Here is a 23,917-nt window from a genome sequence, read left to right on the forward strand (position 1 = left end):
CTGTTGCCTGGCAATGATTATTATGGGGTTGCTTTGATTGCAGGGGAGCAGGTGGCAGGGTGGATGCACCCAGAAGCTATGGGCTGGTGGGGGGTGGTGTTGGTGAGAGCTGGGAAGCCTCGTTAGTTCACCTCCCCCTGGCCAGGCTGTGTCTGAGTGTTCCCCTCGGCATATCCTCCTGGGCTCTGTCCAGTGCGGTGCTAAATGGTTCGAACAGTGGGATGCCCATTGCTTGCCTGGAGGGAAAATTCCACACTTCGATACATCTCACCGGGAAGACACTTTTCCTTTGCTCTTTTCCATCCTGGGAAATGAAGGGGCTGTGGCCCTGTCTAGGATTGCATTTCTCCTTCCTTGTATTTACTCAGTTGGAATGGCTGTCAAAGATGATCATAATTTCTCTCCTTGTACTCGTCACTTAGTGGTAATAGGAAAAAAATCTTTGTGGTTGAAATGGCTAAGCATAAAAAATGTTCATATTCCCTCAGAGTCAAGGCGATTCCACCAGCTCAGCACAGAGTTGGTGAGTCCACATCAAGGTGGAGGGAGGCGAGGGGAAACCCATCACAGACACTTAGCTTTGCAAACAGGCTCGCCCATCCACTGCATTCTGGCCGCTCCTGTGCACCATTTTTCAGCACAGGAGTTTGTGAGCCTGGTGACAGTAGTTCTGAGAGCGCTTCACTCCAGAGCACTTCAGAGTTTCAAAGAGCTTTGAGGGGAATAGTGGGAGGAGCTTCCCAACAGCCTGGGATTTCAGCAGGAGAATTATGTCTGCTGCCCTGAGGACCACCTGCAGGGCCGGGAAGGGGTTCTCACCAGGGTCCGGGGGAAGAAACACCACAGAGGCTGAGACAGCAGGTGTCTCTGTGCCAGGATTCCTTCCACTCTGGTCCTATGTCTCTTGCCTTCTGACCCTGTAGGCTCTTCCCTCACCCCCTCCCCGCAATCCTGGTCTGCTCTGTGAGTTTCAGACAGATTTCCCTTATAGTTAATTCAGTAAACATTGGACCACTTTCACTTTCACACTGGCCCTATCTTATCATTGTAGCAACCCTGAGAGATGCCCTAGGCAACACATCCTTGGGCAGCACAATATTCTGAGAGCCCCTGCTGGTGGAGAGACCAAGCTCAGTTTGAATTGGGAGCCTGCCCAAGGAGGTGGAGTGCAGTGTGGGATCTTGGCTCTGAGGCTCTGACATCTTCAGGGTAGGGTGTTGGGTCTTAGACCTCGGAGTTTACTCGGAGGTGAGGTGGGAGAGATGTGTGAATTCCAGTCACATTTTGCGAGACAGTTTGTTCATTCTCGTGCTGTATAGTATTCCTTTGGAGGAAAGTGTTACAATTTGTATATCTAGTCTACTGTTAATGCTTATTTAGGGTTTTTCCAGTGTGAGATTCTTCTGATAGATCGCCTATGAGTAACCTTTTATTTATCTCCGGGGAACAGGCATATAGGTTCCTGTAGGGTGTGTCCCTGGCAGCTTTTCTAGATATTGTCAAACATCTAAGGAAGTGGTCATACCATTTCCACCCCACTGGCAATGCCAGAATTCCAGCGGCTCCGCAGCTTTGTTGCCGGTCGTTGGCTAGTGTCTGTCTCTTTCATGTTAGCCTTTCTAGAGCCTGAGCAGTAGTGTATCACTGTGGTTTAAGTCTGCCTTTCCCTGCTAATCAGTGAAGTGGAGTACCTCTTCCTAAGCATATTAGCTACTTGCATACTTGATCAAGGGTCTTGCTCCTCCCCTGTCCATCTTGCTATGTCCTTTGCCCAGGAGCCAAACACGAAGCCTGGCTCTTAGTCCGTACTCAGTCATCTGCTCCTCTTCTGATTAGTTTCTGGCATTTTGTCCTGTATCTGGGCAGCGTGATAAAATGGGGGAAACAGCTGGACTGAGCATGAGAAGAGTGGAGTTTCGTCTAAGTTACTTCCCAACTCCTCAGCTCTCTGGGTATGTTTCTTCACCTGTAAGAAGTAAGAGAGCTTCCCAGGTGATGCAGTGGGAATCTGCCTGTTGATGCAGGAGACATGGGTTTGATTCCTGGATCAGGAAGATCTGGAGAAGGAAGTGGCAACCCACTCCAGTATTCTTGCCTGGGAAATCCCATGGACAGAGGAGCCTGGCGGCTTCAGTCCATGGGGTTGCAAAGAGTTGGACATGACTGAACAACTGAGTGCAAACACACACACACACACACACACACACAAGAAGTGAGAAGTAGCTCAGAGACTGTGAATAAGGTTATCTCTAGCTCTGCTGCTGGTGGAAGATACTCTGCCAGTACATGCCAGAAGTGACTTAGAAAGTGGTTCAGGTTGGAGGCAGTTTCCAGATGTAGGACTCCCTCTGTCTTAGCAGCACCTCCCTACTCCTCAAAGCCCTGGATTAATCCTTCTTCTCACACACAGGAGGCAAGGGTCCCACAGAACCCATAGAACCATCCTTTTAATTTGCTGCCATGGCCATTTCCATGCATGACCTCCCCCTCCCTCTCATGCCTTCCCCTCAGTGGAGGTGACCAGACTCCCTCCCAACTGGAGATCCAAATGTAAGCTGGTTTAACACAGTCTTTGCACTTATTTGAACATCTCAGGACGTCTTAAACACAATGACAACAAAACTGTTTGCCCCTGGAGTTGACATGTCACGTGGATGGCAACTTGACTGCAAACTGCAAACTGGCCTGCCCACGTTTTTCAGTCTAAGTATAGGAAGTTGGAACATGTGGCTTCTTTCCCTTTAAGACCCAGGATGCTGGCATGTGCAGTTACCATTACCCACTAACACTTTGAAGAACACTTGTGGTGTGATGCCCCTAATGCAGGGAGAAACAAGGCTGGCAGGACTGGCTCGATGAGGCCCAGGGGATCTCAGGACACCTGCCGCAATTTCTCAGTGAAAGGCTGAACCTTGTGGTGAGTCCCTCAGATTAGGATAATCACATCTTATATTTATAGGAGACTTTCCTAAGCCCTCTCACATCTCCTGCCCTTGATGTCCTCAGTACCCTCTGGGTGAAGGGGCCATTGTGATTTCTCAGTGGATGAAACAGAGGCCCAGGCAAGGCTACTGGTTGGCTAAGTGGCAGGTAGGTTTCCTCACCATGTGAACTTGGAGAGAGAGCATCTTTGCCACTTACCAGCTGATCCTGGTGTGAGTTACTCAACTCCTAAGCCTCAGTTTCCTCATCTTTAAAATGGGAATAATAATGGTACCCAGGGTTGCTGTGGGGGTAAGCAAATCCATCCATGTCAAATGCAGAGCCTGGTCTTTAACCCCTCATAAGCATGTGGTGACTATTAGCTGTGGTCATGAGCAAACTGGTATTAGTCTGAGGACCAGCATTAGCACTCAGACCCTGGGGTCTTTTCACTGCTTCGCAGCTGTGGGCAAAAGCAGGTCCAGGAGGTGGGAGAACGTGACTGAAACCAGGAGAAAGGGGCGACGTGGGTAAGTTTGGAGAGGTCCTGGTTTGGCACCTGCCCCCCACGCTGTTCTCCGAGAGCTAGGTAGGCAGGGGTGGAGGGGACGGGGGCAGGGAAGTTGTGCAGAGAGCGTCCTGCCTCAGCCTTGGCTCTCAGCACCCAACACTTCACTTGCCTGAATGTCAGACTTACTTTGAAAATGAGAACGTGAAACAAGCCATGAGGCAATCGCAATGCCGCGTCTGGTAAAATTTGCACTTTTCAGATCCTAGGGATAGATGCCAAGGCCAGCAGAGGGAGTGATTTCAGGGCTGGGGGCCAGGAAGTACAAAATGTGTTTGACAAGAGCTGAAAAGAGCAGAGAGGAGATGACAGCTGTGGGTGGGAGAAGCCGTGGGAAGGAGGCCACCCGTGTGGTCCTGGTGACAGACAGTGGGATGAAGTGACATGAGCCCCGGGCCCCAGGGTGCCAGGAAAACTCACTGAGGAATGTGTGATGTGACAGAAGAAGGGCTCTGCTGGGGGACCTGTGGAATCATGTAGCAGCCGGGCTTCCATCTGGGCTGGCGAGGGGCACAATCAGCAGAGGCCCCTTGCGGAGTCCTGGGTGTCCTGGACGCAGTAAGAGGAGCCACTTACGTTGGACTGAAGCAGATTATATCCAACAGCTCTCACCTCCTGCGCTCACCTCACCCTCCCAGTGACCCTGAAGCCAGCCCATCAGGCATCGTTACCTCTGTTCTCCAGTTTTCCCGCTTCTCCCTGTCCCTGCTTGATTCATTAAGTAGACACTTCCTTTTTTCCCTTGCCACAAGCCTTGCTGAGCCTGCCTCTCAAGACACCAAGTACCCAGTCTGCTTTCATGTCTCCGTCTCAGGGCAAGCCCACTGCCCGCCCTGTAACTCAAGCCTTTGGTGCCCCCGCTCCTCGCCCACCCTTGATTTGTTGAGTCTACCTCTTGGATAGCTCTTGGCTTCTGACTTTGCTCCCTGCTCATTGGTGCCCCCTCTACCTGGGTGACAGCAGCAGCCCCCAGCCGCCCTCCCACTGGGCTGTGGTCCCACACCCGTCCACCCTCCTCGCCTCCTCCATGGGCAGCATCCCAGAGGCGGATGCATGGAGCCCCATCCAAAGCCCTGCCCTGCTGCCAGCTCACCCCGCCCCTGAAGCCACGCCCACCGCAGCCAGGCCCAGGCTTGCAGCTGCCTGACTGTGCACGAGGGTTCATGCCTTCTCACCTTCTCATCTTCACAGCCCTCTCTGCTCTGGATGCTCTCTCACCTTTCAGGAACCCGGGTGGGTGGGGTCCCCACTCCAGGGAGACAGTGTGCCCCCTCAGGCCAAGTAGGGGAGCACCTCCCACTCCCATGCTCACTTCTGAGCAGCACCCGTTACCCCAGTTTCAAGCTCTCCCTCTCCTCTCCTTGAACGACCTGGGCAGGCGTGCTGGCTTATCTTTGCAGCCCCCTCCAGAGCCCTGCAGAGTACCTGGCACTCAGATGCTTCATCAGTCTCAACTGAAGACTGATGGATTCAAAGAACACCCCACTGGATTCATTCTCAAACGATCTGAAAGCATCAGGGTTTGCAAGTGCAGGCGTGGGAATGAATCCTCAGAGCAGAGGGAGAAAATCAAATCACAGGAAATTTAAAACCACCTTCACTCAACAAAGAATTCTCTGTGTTAGCACATAAATCCAGGACCATAATCAGCCAACATTTATTGATCAAACTATTCCCCTGACACGTGGTAGGCACCTTATATATGTTCTTTCAGTTAAGCCTCACAACAACTTTGCTATGATCCGGGGTTTAGACAGGAGGAAAGTGACTGCAGTCAGTTGACGATCTGGCCCATGGGAACATCAAGCAGTAGAAACGTGGCCACTACCCATGGAGAAGATCGCACAGCTGTGCAGAAGTGGGAGGGAGGCCAGGGAGCCCATGAAAAGTGCAATGGAGGCACTGACCTGGGCTGAACGTTGCACAAATAGAGGCATCTATAGAAAGGATGATGGCTGGATGGGGGGGCATGTGGAGATCATGGTGCGGTTATGACCAAGAAGAAGTGGACTGGGTTAGTAGGGCTAGAAGGCTCAGGTGAGGGAACTATCAGGCAGGACTAACACAATGGTGGGGGCTTTGGGATGCAGCCAAGGTTTAGCTTAGATAACTACCAAAGGTAGGGAGACTTAGATATGTGAAGCAGGATGTTAGGAAGATTAATATGGAAGATTGGGGGGAAGGAATGAGATGAGGTGCAGTCAGAAGGCCGTTGCAGTCCCACAGACCATGGGGGTGGGCCAGGCTTGGGCACAGGGGAGTGAGAATAAAGGGATGGAGGTAAAAGTTGGTGCATGACTAACTTGGGGATGGACCAACCGTCTAGAAGGGTGTGGACAGGCATGAGAAGTCTTGGCTTTTTACCTCCTCAGCTCAGACCTTCCACAAGGCCACCACTGTGAGTTCCCTGGAGAATAAGCGATGCTTGGCCTTCAAGCAGATCATTCCAGATCTCAGTGTGCTGGGTCTGACCACATCCCTGGAGTCACTAGGGTATCTTACCTCAGCTGTTTCAGTTAGAGGAACATTTCCCCCTTCAGGTAAAGGGAAGGAATGACTCTTCTCTGATCCTTTAGCTGAAATGTCTAATAAATACCAGGAAATAGCTCAGAAAGATCAAGGGGGGACATCCTTCCTTCTGGACAGCCAGACTTGTGATTTTCCATCTTTCCAGTACCTTCCAGCGTGCAGACTTCAAGAACAAAGACAGAGAGAAAGGTCAATATGAACCAAAGGTTTTCAAGTGAGAGAGCTGGCTGATCATCAAGGGGCATTCTAGTGGAGCATGAGAGCTCAGAGTTGGGAGCCAGGCCATCTGGTGTGACATCGAGATGTGGCTGCTTACTGACTGTGACCTCACAGTCTTCTCCATGATGGTCTCAGAGCACCTTCCTCAGGGAATGATTTTGCAGATTTAAAGCTCTTGGAAGAATACCTGAGACATAGGGTTCCGTCGCTGTTATCTTTTATTACTACTGTGTAATGTGATTCAAGCAGGACTAAAATAAGACTTGGAGAAGCCCTAGTCTCAGACACTGAGGAATCTTTTTCAGGAAACATTTCAAAAATAAGCCTTGGCCCACCTCCACACTTCCGGGTCCTGGCTAGACTCTGCACTTGTCTTTTGAGAACATGCTGCCCTGCGCACACACATGCACATATGCGGGCACCCAGTTACCATCTGGGTGGTGCTTGGTACCAACTGACATGGGGCCTGGCAGCATCCCAAGAGAAGCCTCTTTGCAGCTTCCTAAGAACAGCCGATCTTCTTGGGAAAACGGTGCGGCTACTTCCCTGTGGTTTCCACCAGACCTCAGTGTTCCACTCCCTTCAAAGGGGCTGCTCAACAAAAGGCCAAAATTAGTTGTCTAGGAAAACACAGTGGTCGGAGTGGAGCCGTGGTCATTTCTAGGAGGTCTAAATGTGACCAGAGGTGTCCTCATTCTGCAGGTCAGGTGTGTGTCTTGAGCCCAGATAGCACGTGATTGCTTGGGTGGCAGTAGTGCGTGAGGAGATAAACTGGGGCTGTGCTGTGTGGTGCTCAGTCATTTAGTCACGTCCCACTCTTTGCAACCCCATGGCCTGTAGCCAGCCAGGCTCTTTTGTCCATGGGGATTCTCCAGGCAAGAATACTGGAGTGGGTTACCATGCCCTCCTCCAGGGAATCTTCCCAACTCAGGGATTGAACTCAGGTCTCCCGCATTGCGAGTGGATTCTTTACCATCTGAGCCATCAGGGAAGCCCAAGAATACTGGTGTGCGTAGCCTATCCCGTCTCCAAGGGATCTTCTGGACTCGAATTGAACCAGGGTTTCCTGCATTGCAGGCAGATTCTTTACCAGCTGAGTTACCAGGGAAGCCCAAATTGGGGCTAGAGATTGGAAAAACCATACCAACTCATTCCTATCAGCAGCACCAAGAACAGAGCTGATGTTGGTTCCAGAGCAAGTGTGGTGATGTCGTGTCTCCTGTGTTTAGTGTCCACACTGTCTGTGCAGGGTAGACATAGGTGCATTGTTATTTAGTGGAACAAATGCTTGAACTATATGTTCAGATACCATTTGATATATCTGTGCAGATCTGATCTGTAGAGTTGGGGAAAGGAGGAGATGCTGAGGGAGATTTTCTCAAAATTTAATTTTACAGTTTATAGTGCTTTTAATTATTCTGAGGTTGTGGCCTTTTGAGTATTTAAACACCCTTTCTTTGATGAAATAACAATGATGCTAGATGCTGAGAGTTTTAAAATATATTTTTGCTGCAAAAGAAAATGGTGCAAGCCTAATAATGGCCTTGATAATTTTTGAAAATTTTATTTTGCTCACATGAAAGAACCCAGTATCTAGAAACTATTGTCTGACACTAATGTTGAAATTTTAATTTGCATTATATACAAGCTCTAGTAATGACCTAGGACAATAGTGTCTAATAGAAATATATGTAAGCCATGTAGGTAATTTAAAATTTTCTAATAGTCACATTTTAAAAAGTAAAATTTTAAGTGCAATTAGTTTTAATAATATATATTATTTTAACCCGATCACCTGGAGAAGAAAATGGCAACCCTCTCCAGTGTTCTTGCCTGGAAAATCCCATGGACAGAGGAGCCTGAAGGTCTACAGTCCATGAGGTTGCAGAGAGTCAGATACGACTTAGCAACTAAACCACCAGCACTACCACCATTCATGGGTATCATTTTGACGTATAATCAATGTCAAAAAATTACTGATGAGATATCTTATGTTTGGTATCAGTGTTGGAAATCTTGTGTGTATTGCACACTTACAGTGTATCTCCATTCTGATTTATCTCAAGTGCTCAATAGCCGCATGTGGCTGGTGGCTACCATATTGGACAGTGCAGGTCTGGGAGAAGAGAGCATCCGAGCTAACGTCTGGCAGCCCTACTGGATAGGATTCCGTCTCTTCCCTCCCATGTAAGGAAGCATTGTTCATCCCCAGGACTCATTGAACAAGGGGAACATCCCAGTGTTTTAAACACAGCTGAGTATTTTCACTGCAACACAGAATGCCTCAGAACCTCCACAGACACGAGATGACTATCCCAGATGTCTCCCTGGACAGTGTGAGCCAGAGGCTCCCTGTTTTCCCCACATGGTACCATTCTCAGTTTTGGGACTTGTTTGGTCTCCTCTATATGACTCACCTTGGCACCTCACCCAACTTGCAGTTCTGCAACTTCCTTGAGCTGGTGTAACCTGTCACCTGGCAAGGGACATTTTTTCCTCTGGCTTTGACCCCATGAAAGCCTCACCTGCTTCCTCCCCCACTCATCCACCCACTCATTATTCAGATGTTTATTATATATGTCTACTGTGTTTAGTCACCATGCCAGGTACTGAAGTTAGAACTACAAACGAGCCCTGGGTTTCTCTGCAGCTAACAATCAGCAGAGGAGACAGAGAAGTAGTTCCCAATGCCTGATCATAAACTGCACTGGTAGGGGGAGTGCAGAGTCCTAGGGGAGCACATTAGAAAAGCCTTAGATGTCAAGAAAGGCTTCTGGGGGAAGTACCTTCCAAGCCAGGATTAGAAGAGGAGAAAATAACCAGGCCTGGGAAAAGAGGAGAATGCATTCCAGACGCATCGGACGGGGGGCAGCACCTTCAGAGGTCCAGAGGGAGAAAGAGCAGGTCAGGCAGAACGTGGCTGAAAATTGGAGGATGTGACGGGAGGAGTCAGAGGTGGTGCCGGGTCACCAAGGATGGTAAGCGGTGATTTGGAGTTTCAACTTTATTTTGTGAGCACTTGGGCAGTGTTGAAACATGTTAAAGATGTACAGTTTGGAATGATCATTCTAGCTGCGGCATGCAGGAGAGATTGGTTAGGGATAAAGTCAGCTAGGAAGTGGCTGCAATAATCCCGCAAAGACATGAAGGGAATAGAGAGAAACAGCCAGGTCAGGAGATAAGTAAGAAGGATTGACAGGACTAGGTTTAGTGAGATTGGATGTCGGGGAGGTGGAGGCAGGATTTGAGAATCTCTCTTGGGTTTGGGCACGTGATAGGTGGTGAGTTGGGAAACATGGAAGGGTCAGCAGACTTGGACAAGGTGAGAGAGGCGGAGGGCAGCTGAAAAGGTCATCACGTGGGGACATTCAAAAGAAGATGTTCATCAGGTTAAGGTTAGGGTTGGGATCATTAGCAAACAGATGGGAAATTGAAGGCTTAGAAACAAGTAAAATAATCTAAAGAAAAGGAAGATTGAGAAGAGGATGGCTTAGGAGAGAATTTTGGAGGGGAACATCAGAATTTCAGAGGGGAGAAAGAAAAGGAAAACCAAACCAAGAAATAGCTTAAGAAGGGGAGAGCCATGCTAGGGTGATTTCACCAGAGCCAAGGGCAAAGAACCAAACATTTAATGATATGTGTGACCTTCAATATTAACTACTACAGAGTTGACAAGCAAGATAAAGACTGAAAAGTTTCTGTTAGATTTAGCAACATGGATCGCTTCTTGGCCTTTTGGCTAAGATCAAGTGTAGATTGAGCGACATAGAGAAATAATAGGGAGTTTGGTGGGAATGTTTTGAGGGGACAGGCTGATAAAGACCACTGGAAAGCAGTGGCCAGTAACCCTGTATGGACTGGGGCTGCTGTCAGCCATCTCAAAGTACCCCGTGACCCCCCCAACAACACCCCCAACCAAGCCTAAGTGCTTTAAGGAAGCAGTCAGTTCAATAGACAAGAACTAGGAGATCTTAGCTTGGCCACTACCTAGAGGCGTGATCTTTGCGGGTCAATTCACCCACTGTTCTGGGCCTCAGTTTACACATCTTAAAAAAAAGAGAGCTGGAAGCAGTGTGTTTTAAAATCTGTGTCCTACAAAATTCTGTGTGGTAGGAGGTTAAGTGGTTCAGTATATCCCTTAAATATAGAGTTCCCGTTATATGTGAAGGATTACAGGGCAAGGTCAAAGCTTGGTTAATAGAGGCTAGTGGAAGTCTCAGTGTGCAAGGATGAATCACCAAAAAAGTATTCTAATAGTTTTCCAGTATTTCTCATGCACCAAACTTATCTGACTCTTGTAGACTTTCTAAAAATATATTTATGTATTTATTTGGCTGTGTCAGGTTTTATTTGCGGAGGGTGGGCTCCAGAGTGCACAGGTTCAGTAGTTGTGGCTTACGGGCTTAGCTGCCCAAAGACATGTGGGATCTTGGTTCCCTGACCAGGGATAGAACCTACATCCCTTGAGTGGAAGACAGATTCTTAACCACTGGACCACCAGAGAAGTCCCAACTCTTATAGACTTTATTCACAGAGCATGCACAGACTTCTCTTGGAAATACAGTCCAGCAGCTCACAGTGTAGGAACTGATCACCAGAGGAGCTCTGTGGTCCTTTCCCATCCAGTACGGCAGCAGTCCCGGAGTTTATATGGAGCCAAAGAGGGAAAGATCTTACATCTACTCTGGGCTGCAAAATAGAGGCAGAGACTGAGCCTTTGGGGGCCTCCAGACAACGTGGCCCTTTACATCCTGGTGACTCCCTGCGCCAGTTAGCTTCCCAGTTTGTCAGCAAAGACCCTTTGGGGCATTCTTATAGTACATCGCCAGGAAAATGCAGAATTGACTTAGGAGATCACCATTCTGATCTACAGCCTGCAGTTAATAATGACAGTGGAAGTGCTCTAGAATTGTCAAGATGTAGATTTTTCTTATACACCTGATGCTAATGAAAGTAGATGGCTAAGAAATCTAGAGGGTCCTCTGAGGAGCAGGAATTGAACTGCAGACCTCGAACTGGCCTGACAGATAGATTCAACCAAGAACAAGGCGATGGTTGGTACAAGGAAATGTTTTTATTGGCCTAAATAGGCCCACCCTGAGAACAAGTGCTCTGCCACATGGCCTTGTGTTCATGGAATGGAGGGATGTCTGTGATGCCATCTAGGTCAATCTTTCTTAACTGAACTTCTGCAAGTGAATCACACCTTAAAGCCCTCTGACATCATTGTAGGAAATGCATTAACCTCTGTGCATGGAAGGGTACTTACTAGTTATGCACCATCCATGGGACAAGTAAGAAGAGAGACACTGCAACAGTTTTTCCATGGATTGTGATTCATATTAAGAAGTCCTCAAGACCTGAAATTAGACTGCAGCCATGAAATTAAAAGATGCTTGCTCCTTGGAAGAAACGCTATGACAAACCTAGAGAGTATATTTAAAAGCAGAGACATTGCTTTGCTGACAAAGGTCTATATAGTCAAAGCTATATTTTTTCCAATAGCCATGTATGGATGTGAGAGTTGGACCACAAAGAAAGCTGAGCACTGAAGAATCAATGCTTTTGAATTGTGGTGCTGGAGAAGACTCTTGAGAGTCCTTTGGTCTGCAAGGAGATCAAACCAGTCAATCCTAAAGGAAATCAATCCTGAATATTCATTGGGAGGACTGATGCTGAAGCTGCAATACATTGGCCAACTGATGCCAAGAGCTAACTCATTAGAAAAGACTCTGATGCTGGGAAATATTGAAGGCAGGAGGAAAAGGGGACGACAGAGGATGAGATGGTTGGATGGCATCACTGACTCAATGGACATCAGTTTGAGCAAGCTCCAGGAGATGGTAAAGGACAGGGAAGCCTGGTGTGCTTCAGTGCATGGGGTCGCAAAGAGTCAGACATGACTGAGCGACCAAACAACAGCAAAAGAGCTGAACTGTGAATATTGGAACAGCCCCCACAGGTACCCCTTAAGAACTTCCCTCTGTATACTGGGGCCCTAGGAATCCATACCTGACAACATCTTGATGCCAGCAGAGCATGAACAGAGGATCCAGTGGAGGTTCTGGAGTTCCATGCTGGGAGAATTGTGATGCCTTTGCATAGCTCTTCCACTAAGTACCCCAGGAGATTTACCTTTGACTCTGCAGGGAGTGAGAAACCCTGGTGAAGTTGGTTTTTCAGGAGCTAAGGGTACCCATATTCATTGTCTGTTGCTACATAACAAATTACCACAAAATTTAGTGCCTTAAAATAATGTTTATTGGGATTTCCCTGGTGGTCCAGTGGTTAAGACTCTGCACTTCCACTGCAGGGTCCGTGGGTTCGATCCCTGGTCAGGGAAATAAGATCCCACTTGCTGCCAAAAAAATAATAAGGTGCAGCCAAAAAAAAAAAAAACAATGCTTATCATTTCAGAGTTTCTGTGGCTCAGGAATTCAGGCATGGCCTAGGTGGGTCTCTCACAGGCAGTGTTCAAGGTGTTATCTGGGGCTGCAGGTATCTCAAAGCACATCTTGGGGCACATTTCGGGTTGGGGGCCCTCTTCCAAGTTCACTGACATGGTTGTTGGCAGAATTCGTTCCATCACAGGCTATGGACCAGAAGCCCACTCTCAGTTCCTTGCCATGTGAGGCTCCCCATCATGGCAGCGTGCTTCAGCAAAGCATACTAGCCCAAAAGAGGAAGTCACCGTCTTTTGTGACCTGATCACAAAAGTGACATCCCATCACTTTAATTGTAGTCTGTCCCTTAGAAGCAAGACACGAGGTTCCGTCCACAAATGCCCATTTACCTCCTTCCCAGGACACTGCTGCCGCTGCTGCTGCTAAGTCGCTTCAGTCGTGTCCGACTCTGTGCGATCCCTTAGACGGCAGCCCACCAGGCTCCCCCGTCCCTGGGATTCTCCAGGCAAGAACACTGGAGTGGGTTGCCATTTCCTTCTCCAATGCATGAGAGTGAAAAGTGAAAGTGAAGTCGCTCAGTCGTGTCCGACCCTCAGCAACCCCATGGACTGCAGCCTACCAGGCTCCTCTGTCCATGGGATTTTCCAGGCAAGAGTACTGGAGTGGGGTGCCATTGCCTTCTCCTCCTAGGACACTAGAATTTAATTATGTGCTCAGCAATTCAAAATATGGCAGGGTCAGGGAATTGCAGATCTCACTGTTATCTTAAGTGTCTTTCATGAGATGCGGGATTTCTATAACACTAAGTGAGAGTGGCTGTGGAGGCAAGGAGTCAGAGCAGTATATGTTTATGTGGATGAACAAATTAATCTGCATGTGAAATCCCAGTGAAATTGACATGAAATAAAAATTTCATGCCTTACAGTGTATCAGTGTTGCCCATGAAATGAGATTAAAAGGAATTTCTGGTTTTACAGCAGTCGTACTTTTTAGACTGCTTGTGTTTTTCTCTTCCGAAGAGTCAAGTTGGAACCTAGAGGCCAGTCACAGATTTGGCGTTTCATAGGTTTAGGTCCTCTTCCTTTTCCTCCTAGCTGAGAGTGGACTTTCTTGCATAGAACTGAGCTGGGGATGGAGTAGGTGTTCTTGGTCTCGGTGCAGAGGAAGCTGACATTCTGGAAGAGTCATTGGACCAAAAGCTCTTCCTCTTTTGTCCTTGCTTTGTCACACACATCAGTTTTGGGGAAGTGTTGGAGGCAGGGGAATGGGGAGGAGATGTGGTCCCCGTGGGGCCTCTTCTGGGCTCGTGTGGAGGACACGGGGGACGGAGATGAAAGTGGGGAGCAAGGGAAGGCTGTGCCCCAACCAGCTGCATGGGAATCTAGATCATTACTCCCTTGGGGACCGTGTTCTGCCGGAAACTACCCCCACCCCTGCTTTCCATCTTATGCCTGGTTCCCTTGGCCTTTGTGACCTTAGAGTTCAGGCAAGTGGCCCATGTGGAGATGAGAACCCAGTTGTTTTATATGCCTGATCTGGTCTGTGGAGTGAGCACTGGACCTTCGGAAACTGGAGGGACAAACCATAGCTTTCTGTTTAAAAACAGGTTCACATGCCTCCCAGGGCCTCGTTGAAGTCACCCTGCCCCTGCCTTTTCAGGCTCCATCTGGGTGTTAGGGAGCCTCTGTCAGGATGTTCCTGTGGCAGCTCAGTTGGCAGCATCCCGGTCTTCCTGTGGCTACCCAGAAATGGCAGGCAACCTGGCCCTCCCTGTGGGGTTCTAGAGCTCGGTGGAAAGTGCGACTTGGGGTGGTGATGGTGTGTGAGCCCAGCGATCCACACAGTCTGCAGGGCACAGAGTACACTGTAGGGACAGCTGGCTGCCAGCGGCACGGAGAGGTGGTGGCTTGGCGACATGGATGTGTGGCAGGCCCGGGCTCACTAGCTGCAGTGAGTTACCTGATCTCTCTGTGTCTCAGTCTCCTGAGCAAATCCATACAGTGCCTCTCCACCCTCCACCCCTACACTTGTAGGGCTGTTGTGAGCATTAAATATGCAGGTGCTCAGGACAGCGCCTGAGCAGGGATCACTAAATGGTCATTTAAAAACCTTCCCTGAAGCGGATCATTTCATCACAGCAGTTGCTTTCCAGCTCCCAAGTGATGAGGGCTTGGCCCAGTGTGTCCCACCCCAGGCCTATTTGATTTCCACTGTGTCACACTGCATCTTTGCGTGACCTTTCCCCTTTCTCTAACTGATCTCAGCCTCCCCTCTGGGACACTAGAGCCTCCCTTCAAGATTTTGCCTTCTGGACACAGAGGATTGTCAGTTCTGGACATATTAGTAACAGTAATTACGCTGTCCTCTCTGCTTCAGAGTTACTGAGTCTGCCTCTCCGTCAGTCCCTCCTGCTTTTACACTCGAGAATAAAATCCTGAATGTTTATAATTGATGACCACTTCTTTTCTTCCATAAGGGTGGCATCCTACAGGGGAAGAGCGTGTGTCCAAGAAGCAGAGGACTACGGTTGTAGCCCCAGCAGGCACATTGTGGGCAGGCCCGGCAGGAGCCCTCCTGCCTGATGATAAAATGGGGATGAAGATCATCAGAACACTGTTTATGGGTGACTGTCAGTTTAATGAGCTTGTGCAATAAAATAAAAGGCATGTGCACACATTACATTTCTGGGTTAACTGACAGCCATCCTCGCTTGGTATGTTTCTAACATCCCCGCTTTGGCACCTATTCAGGTGCAGAGACGAGGCAGGGTAGGCAGCAGAGCAGTGATTGGCTGGTGGAGAGGTGGAAAGAGATGGAAGAAGAAGCTCTGACCCCGTGCCGGGGGTTAGCATCTCAGAGCACCTCTCTAGAAGCATCCTCAGTGGATAACTGATGGTGAACACTCAAGAAATAGATGGTTAGGATGCACTGGGAGACCCACCTGAACTTGCAGAAATGAAGTCAGTTGACTCTTTAAAAAAAAAAAAAAAACGAAACTACCCGTGGAAAATCAGCTCAGAGGAGCATGCATTATTCAGGAGCTGCTGTGGCAGTCAGGACGGCAGCTCCGGGCTGGCATCTGTCTGCACACACAGTGGTGGTCCCGCCCTTCCTCTCCCGATTCCACCCCACCCCCAGTCTTTGCTGCTCACAGCTCTTCTCTCCAGTAAAACCCCTGAATCTTTAATAAATTATAAACATGCTTTCTCATCCGTCTGTCGGCGCCAGATCTCAGTGTTGGCAGCTGTCTCCATTCCCCTGGTGCCCCTAATAGATCTAGCTGTTTGATTAATCTTTTAGATCCTCTCACAGAAAGCCCAGGCACCATCTGACTGTCCTTACGACAACCAGTTTTAAGGACTTTTCCAGGCACCTCGGCCTTGTTGCTGCCAGTGCCCGGGGCTCATTCCTAAGTGGTTCTGCAGCTCCCCCTGGACCTTGGAGGGCAGGCAGGTGGCTTGTGCACAGGGCTTGGGAAGGGGGGCCCTGCCCAGCATCAGCTCCTCAGGCTCCTGCGCCTTTACCTGGGTGAGATCACAGAGGGATTCTAGGGACACATATCACGTTAGAAGTCTTGGAACCTGGACGCAGCCCATCTCGGCCACTCACCAGACGCGGGACTTTGAGCAAGATCCCGAGCCTCAGTTGTCCTCTGTGGAGTGGAGGTTCTCAGAGGCTGTGGTGAGGGTCAGAGGAGACAAAGGATGAGTCCAGGCACTTAAGCTGTGAGCAGGGATGGGAGGAAGATACTACCCTGTGCCAGGAGCTGTAAGGCACCTCCCTCCTAGAGCTCACCTTCCCTGGGCCTGTGCACGCAGGAGACATGCATGGGGCTCCTGCCCTGCCTCCAGGAAGAGCTTGTGTCCTTTATCCTGGAGGCGCAGGAGGCTGGAGGGGGCTGAGGCCCGGGAGCACAGCAGCACAGGTGCCCACGGAGGCCTGTTACGCCACCAAGTTCAGCCCAGCTTAGGAGGCTGGACTGAGTTGTCTCCAAGTCCCTTCCTTTCCTGAACTCTTGAGTTAGCAGTTCTAGTCCATAAGCGTTGAATGTAGCCTGGAGGGACAGTTCAGCCACTGTGTAGTCAAAAGTTATAATTCTCACCACCATTTATTCAGCAGCTGTGAAATACCACATGTTTTGCCTGCATTCTCTGCAGTCTTCACCTCTTCTCCCAGGTGATAACATTGAAGGTCAGAGAAGAGAAAGGACATGTCCAAGGGCACACAGCCAGTTTTTCAGCAAATCCAGGATTTGCATCAGTGTCACAGCCCAGGTTTCTTTCTCTAACATGGATGCTATGTTCTTTGCTCTCTTCTGCCCCTCTTGCCTCCCAGTGCCCCTCACCCATGGCGGGACAGGGCAGAGCCACTCACCGAAGGTGCCTTTCCAGCCCATGGAAGACTTGGCTCCACCTGATGGGAGGAGGAGACTGCAGGCTTCAGTGTGATGTTCAACATCATAATAGTTATTATTTGTCGAGCTAAGCACCTAACATTGTCACAATCTAGGGGGGGAATCTACAACTGAAAATTTATCTCCATGTTCCAGATGAGTCTTAGAAAAGTATTAATAAATGTGAATGTCCAGCTACACAGTGGAGCCTCAGCTGCCGAATGGTTTTTGCAGCATTTTGTTCGAATCAACCACACTTATTGAATGTCAGCTACAATCAAAGCTTCTGATTACTGATGCTTGGAGAAACTTGAGCAGGAGAGCCGTGGGCCCAAGTCCTGTTTTACAGATGAGCAGACAGCAGCCTGGAGAGGCGAGTGGTTGACCCACCATCTCACAGAGCTGCTCAGTGGTATCCAGGCCCCCCGGGGTCAGTATTCTGTGAGCTGCTTCCCTGGGCATCTGGCATTCAGGTCCAAAAACTGTACTGTGATGGGGAGGCTGTACCCCATATCTCTCCATCCATCCCTACGTCACCCTGAGACCCAGCACCTCCTCCTCCATGAAGCCTTCTTTACTCCCCATTCAGGGGCCTGCCTCCCTCTGCTCCCCCAGCACCTGTGGGGCCACACTGTGTCTCAGCTGGATGCCTCCAAGGCAGGAAAAGGGGCCCATCCAGCCTTGCTTAGATCCTCTGTGTTCAGGGTTTGCCCTTACAGAATTATCAGGGAAGCCAAAGGCGTGTCAGGCCCATTGGCCTAGGATTGAGGTTCTTAAGTATTTCAGTCCACAGGCTTCTTTGAGAATCTGCTGAATGCTATGAACGATCTTCCCAGGGAAAAAACAAACACATATTCATATACAAATTTGCAGATGATTTCAGAGGGCTCACAGTCCTCTTGATGTCCATCCTTGGGTCTCTGGACCCCAAAAGCCCCACACTTGGAAAGAAATGGAAAAACAGGCAGAGGACATGTTTGGCTCACCGAACATCTCTTATTTACATCCTCATTTACTACCCCTGGAACAGTGAGAAAAGAGAGGCGGCATTGCCCAGGGATTGCCCCTGGTGGCACCGGCCTCACTAGGTGGGTTTATTTCCATTATTATTGTAATTTTCAGGCTGCGGGCTATAATTTTCACTTGCAGTGAGGTATTAAGTTCAAATTACCCTAGATGTAATTGTCATACAGAACGATCCTGGACACGGGGAAATGAATGTCTTTTCAAGACACAGGTTTATTGCATATGCCGAGTTTTAGGGCTCAGCCTCTTTAAACGTGCCAGATTTTGGTGTAGGTATTGGGGCAGCAGGAGGTCGGGAATCAGCACGGTGTGGTGGGCTGGAGCTGCTTGCCCAGAACATGGTGAGATCTCGGCAGGCCGAGATCGGCATAGACTGGGCTGCGGAGCCTGAGTTTGAGCGTGGGCTTTTGCGGCTGCCAGAAGCCACTGTGCAATGCCTCAGGGATGCGGGAAGTCCTGCACTGATGTTCTGTGGTTGTTGTCCAGTTGCTCAGCCGTGTCTGACTTTTTGCGACCCCATGGGTTGCAGCATGCCAGACTTCCCTGTCCTTCAGTATCTCCTGGAGTTTGCTCAAACTCATGTCCATTGAGTCGGCCATCCAACCATCTCATCCTCTGTCACCCCCTTCTCCTCCTGCCCTCCATCTTTTCCCACATCAGGGTTTTTTCCACTGAGTCAGCTATTTGCATCAGGTGGCCAAAGTATTGGAACTTCAGCTTCAGCATCAGTCCTCCCAATGAATATTCAGGACTCTTTTCCTTTAGGATTGACTGGTTTGATCTCCTTGCTGTCCAAGGGAACTCTCAAGAGTCTTCTCCAGCACCACAGTTGGAAAGCATCCATTCTTCGGCACTCAGCCTTCTTTAGGGTCTGTGTGTTAGTCGCTCAGTCGTCTCTGACTCTTTGCATTCCCATTGAATATAGCCCGCCAGCCTCCTCGGTCCCTGGAATTCTTCAGGCAAGAATACTGGAGTGGGTAGCGGATCTTCCCAGCTCAAGGATCAAATCCAGATTTCCTGCATTGCAGGCAGATTCTTTACCATCTGAGCCACCAGGGAAGCCCAAAAATGGCTTGTATATCCACTTAATTTGACTCTAAGCCCGTTTCCCGAGGTTGGTAGGAGATCCCGCTGTAATCATTCTCAGAGCTTCCTTTCCATGCTATAGGACCAAGTGAGGCTCTGGGGTCTTACATGGTGCTGTGCAGCTGTGGCCCCACGAGACACCAGGCATCATCCACTCCAGCGATGCCCACGGTTCCAGCCCTTTATGTCTGCTCTGTCTCTAAAGTCCTTCCTGTCCGGCTGTCTTTCCTTCTCCAGATGCACCCTGCTGGTGTACTGCGCAGACCTCCCTCCCACCAGCATCATCATCGCCTTCCACAACGAGGCCCGCTCCACTCTGCTCAGAACCATCCGCAGGTAAGAGCCTTCCTGTCTGTCAGCCTCCGGGCTGGCCCTCGGTGAGGCTGTGTCTGCTTACTGGGGACTGCTTCAAGTGTTTCTAAGCACCCGCCAGGCGCTGCTCAGCGCACTCCGTGTGCGTCCACTAGGGCAGTCACTCCTCACATGCCTATGGGGGTGGCCTTTATCCTGCTATATGGGAGGAAAGACGGAGGCCGAGGCATTAGGCTACTTATGGAAGGTCACTGAGAGTCACAGAGGACTTGACCCCAGGGCACTCGCCCTTAACCACCGCACAGGCCTCTAGGACAAGAGTTCACATTTTCACAGCCAACGAGGGAGCTGGAGCCCCGAGAGGCTGTGCACATCCTCCACCCCCAGCATTCAGCTGGGGTTAGAACTCTGGTCTGCCAGGTGTGCCCATCCCAGCCCCTGCCCCTCCACTGCCTCCTGCACCCCAACCAGGGACCGTGGTGCAGGTCAGATCAGCCCAAAGGGAACAGCTGATGTCCACTTTCTTGCTGGTCACCTTGTATTCCAGCCCCAGGCCCCCTCAGGCCTCTCTGTCCACCCTTGGCTCCTAGTCAGAGCCAGGCCCTCACTCGGATCAGTGTTTTCTCGCTGTGTGTGGCCTGCGTGGATTTTCATTATGCACCACCCACCCTCAGCAGAACTCCCCTTAGAACACAGTCGGGGCCCTGGAGACTTGGCCAGGAAAGCCTTGCCTCCCCCGCCTCTCAGAAGACCCGGGTTGTGTTGGCTCCCCTTCCCCACGCCTCACCCCGTCCTCTCCTCTGGAGCCCCTCCTATGGCCGCCCTCCCTCCAGCATCACCTGGGCCGCCCCCCTCACTCAGGTCCTCAGCATCACTGGCCCCTCAGGTGGCGCCACTGTCACTGAGTCCCCTGGAGGGCAGATGCGCCTGAGCTCATGCTCTCAGGGACTGGCCACTGCTGTGCCCGCTTCACAGCGGAGGAAACTGAGATCAGAGATACTAAATTAAGGCCTACTGTTGCTCAGCTGACAACGGTGAGGCAGAGTTTCAACCCTTGCACTCTGACCTCAGAGTTCTCAGCAGCTTGACAGGGCAAGGCTAGTCCCAGAGGTGGCATTCAGCTTCTCTGGGGGAGGAGTTGGCATCGGGATGCCCCCAGTCACACTTCCAGCAGAGCAAGGGGCTGGCCTTGGGGTAAACTGCCCCACATCCCTGGGACACAGCCCCTTACAGCCCGTCCTGATCTGCTAGCCCATCACATGGTCAGCTGATCCCAGAGAGAAGGAGGTGAGATTAAATGTGGGCCAAGAGTACGATCAAGCACAGCCAAACCTCTTGCCATTTCCATCACCAAGCCACACCTTCCGCTCTCCTTCCCGTATGGGCATGGCGGTGGGTAGGTGGGGCGGTCCAGGTGTTGGGAGGGTGTCGGTAATAGGCAGACTCTGATGGTGGACAGTGTCTTCAGCGCTACCTGTCACTCATGATGCATGTCCACTATGTAGGGTCACAGTGTCCTTTGAAAACTCAAGAGGGCACAGCCCAAATGCGCTGTCTTCAACTTGGCGCTTCCCACTTCTCTGGGGGCAGCTGTCGGTGCCCAGCTATCCTTGGCCTCAGACTGACCGGTTCCTCCTGCCAGCTGTTTGTCCCATCTGCCCTGGTTTCTGCATTCACCCCACAAGCCACTGCCTGATTCGAATTTGATTTCCCAGCAAGGCTTCAGCTCTTGACAAGAAAATGTCCCAAGTCACTGTCAGGTGTCACCGTGAGTCTGGACGTAGATTAATAAACTGCCTTTGTGATATGTGAGCTGGTGCAGTTGTGTGGGGGCACAGGGCTCAGCGGTGGTTCAACTGATGATTTACCTAGGTTTCTTCTGCTGAAGGGAGAAGGCAATGGCACCCCACTCCAGTACTCTTGCCTGGAAATGCCATGGATGGAAGAGCCTGGTAGGCTGCAGTCCATGGGGTTGCTAAGAGTCGGACACGACTGAGCAACATCACTCTCACTTTTCACTTTCATGCATTGGAGAAGAAAATGGCAACCCACTCCAGTGTTCTTGCCTGGAGAATCACAGGGACTATGGAGCCTGGTGGGCTGCCGTCTATGAGGTCGCACAGAGTCAGACACGACTGAAGAGACTTAGCAGCAGCTTCTGCTGAAGGGAGAATGGAGTTTCTGAACCTTGCAGACAAAGCAGGTCCATGGGGAGCAGAGGAAAGTGATTCCACAGTGCCAGACCAAAGCCTGCCCTGCCATGCAAGGCCGCATCTGGGCATGTCTGCCGGATGTTTCCATGAGGACACCAGAGCATCCGAGAGAGGCTTCCTACCTTCCAGGCTGGCCACGCACCTCCATCCCGCTCAGTACACACACACACACACACACACACACACACACACACACACACACTCACACTCCTTCAGGGATCTCTTCTGGGCTCCTTCTCTGCATATCTCAACTCTTGCACTTAATGCATTTTCCCAGACATAATCAGTGAACTGTTGGTGAAGGCCTGTATCCTATTCATGTCTTACCTACCCTCCCTGTGGCATCCAGATCAGTCCTTCAGCTTAGAGCTGCCCTGATTAATTGGGGTAAAAAACTGAGAACTGTGCTGGCCTAGAGCAGCCATTCCTGGGTCTGTATGGCTCTGAAGCACTTTTAAAGGGGCACCCCACCTGGGATCTGAAGACCTGTGTCCAGTCCCCACCCTACCATTTCCTAGCTTTGTGACCTTGGGCATGTTGTTAGCCACATTGGTATTGATGATGATAAAAATACCATTCATGTTTCAAGTTCTGTCACATTTACCACAAGAAGACATTATCCTTGGACATTTAGGGTCTGTTATAATGTGAGGACCCCAACCCCCCATGTTTCCTTACACTGTGTTTATGTTCTCGGGGGCACTTCAGGTACTGCCCCCAGACTCATCCCTTTCAGCTCTAAGACGTATTTCTCTTTTTCTTCCTGCTGTTCCTCCAGCGGTTTATAATAGTAATAATGATACTTTATGATAATAATATTAATATGTTAATATTAATGCTGAGTTTTATGGTCCACAGAACACCTTCCATCTCTCACTTCATTTGGAGCCCCATCAGAGTCTGTGAAGTCAGGGTGCGCATAGTGAATGGAGGCCAAGGCCCCAGAGCTGGGAAGTGCAAGAGCCAGGACTCAGGTTTCTGGTTTCCTGGGGGGAATCCGGGGCAGTAGGGGTCTGCCCCAGTGTCTCTGTCCACCAGCCTGAAGGAGGGCCTCCCCAGAGGCCCTGGTGCCCTGCACTCTGGAGGGGGAGGGCATACTTTTCAGAAGGCCCCATGAAGTGCCAGATGCTACACCACACTCTACTGGGTGCCTTGCTGGCCGAACCCAGGACCTCTTTTCTGCCTCTCTGGAACTTCAGTGTGAGCCAGCCTCCCACCTCAGACCCTGTGGTCCATGAAAACTGCAGAATGGGGGCCCAAGAGCCAGGTGTGAACAGATGGTCTTAACATCATCAGTGGGCAGAGTGGAAGTGACTTTTAGGGGTGGAGGCGAGGATGATTACTTCTGGCAACTTCCACAGCCAGGTGTCACTTGCCTTGGGAATCCGTACTTCCCTTGTATCCCCTGTTCTGTCACACAAATAAATCACTAGCCACTGGGAGGGAATTGAATGAAGAGCACTTCCTGTCTCACTTTTGTCATTGATGGAAGGATCTTTTCTAAGGTGTTTTTCATCTTCGAGTGAGTAAGTTGTTCAGTCATGTGACCCCATGGACTATAGCCCACCAGGTTCCTCTGTCCCTGGAATTCTCCAGGCAAGAACACTGGTGTAGGTAGGCATTCCCTTCTCCAGGAGATCTTCCCAATCCCAGGGATCAAACCTGGGTCTCCCGCATTGCAGGCAGATTCTTTACCATCTGAGCCACCAGGGAAGCCCGTTTTTCATCTTTAGTTCTCTAGAATTTAGATGGCTTTGCTGTCAGGCTCTGGCAAGGGAAAGATGCTTGAGGAACTGGGTGGGGAGGACTGAGCTGCCCTCTGGTTCCTCCCACCCAGCACCTGGCCAGGCCTTGGTCCCTCTGCCCATCCCTGCCCAAGTTCCTGCATTAGCCAGGGGAGGGGGCTGGGAAGGTGCACATGAGGGCACCCAGAGCCAGGCAGAGGCACAATGGGGTGGGCGATAGGGGGAGGGAGAGAGTCGTGGTCTTGATGAGTTAGGGCACTTTTCTCACTTAAGGACAGAGAAAAGCCCTGAACACCAGTTTCTCTTCACTGCTGCTGCCACGAGTCCTTGTATATTTATGAGACTTAGGGCCTCCTCTTTCCTTTTGGGGCATCCTCCTGCCCCCTGCCTCCCATGGGGGCTCTGGAGCATGGCCAGTTTATATCTTGATTCTCCTCGCTGTGGCTTTTCGTAATAATCTAGATTTAGAGGAGCAATCTCTCAGATTAAAGCGGTGAAGA

At 50.3% G+C, this 23,917-nt stretch overlaps 1 protein-coding gene and 1 non-coding gene across 4 annotated transcripts in view; both read left to right on the forward strand.

The window, feature by feature from the left end:
* GALNT14 (polypeptide N-acetylgalactosaminyltransferase 14) overlaps nt 1-23,917 on the forward strand; it is a 215,694-nt gene that overhangs the window by 141,560 nt on the left and 50,217 nt on the right. For all 3 annotated transcript variants that reach the window (XM_070798931.1, XM_019970475.2, XM_070798930.1), the window contains one exon: nt 19,385-19,483. In XM_070798931.1, the coding sequence (XP_070655032.1) occupies nt 19,385-19,483 (99 nt within the window). The remainder of the gene's footprint in view (nt 1-19,384; nt 19,484-23,917) is intronic.
* TRNAG-UCC (transfer RNA glycine (anticodon UCC)) lies at nt 12,509-12,581 on the forward strand. Its single transcript has one exon. It is a non-coding gene; the product is annotated as a tRNA-Gly (tRNA).

The sequence above is a fragment of the Bos indicus genome, chromosome 11, assembly GCF_029378745.1.
Source record: "Bos indicus isolate NIAB-ARS_2022 breed Sahiwal x Tharparkar chromosome 11, NIAB-ARS_B.indTharparkar_mat_pri_1.0, whole genome shotgun sequence".
NCBI classification, from domain to species: domain Eukaryota; kingdom Metazoa; phylum Chordata; class Mammalia; order Artiodactyla; family Bovidae; genus Bos; species Bos indicus.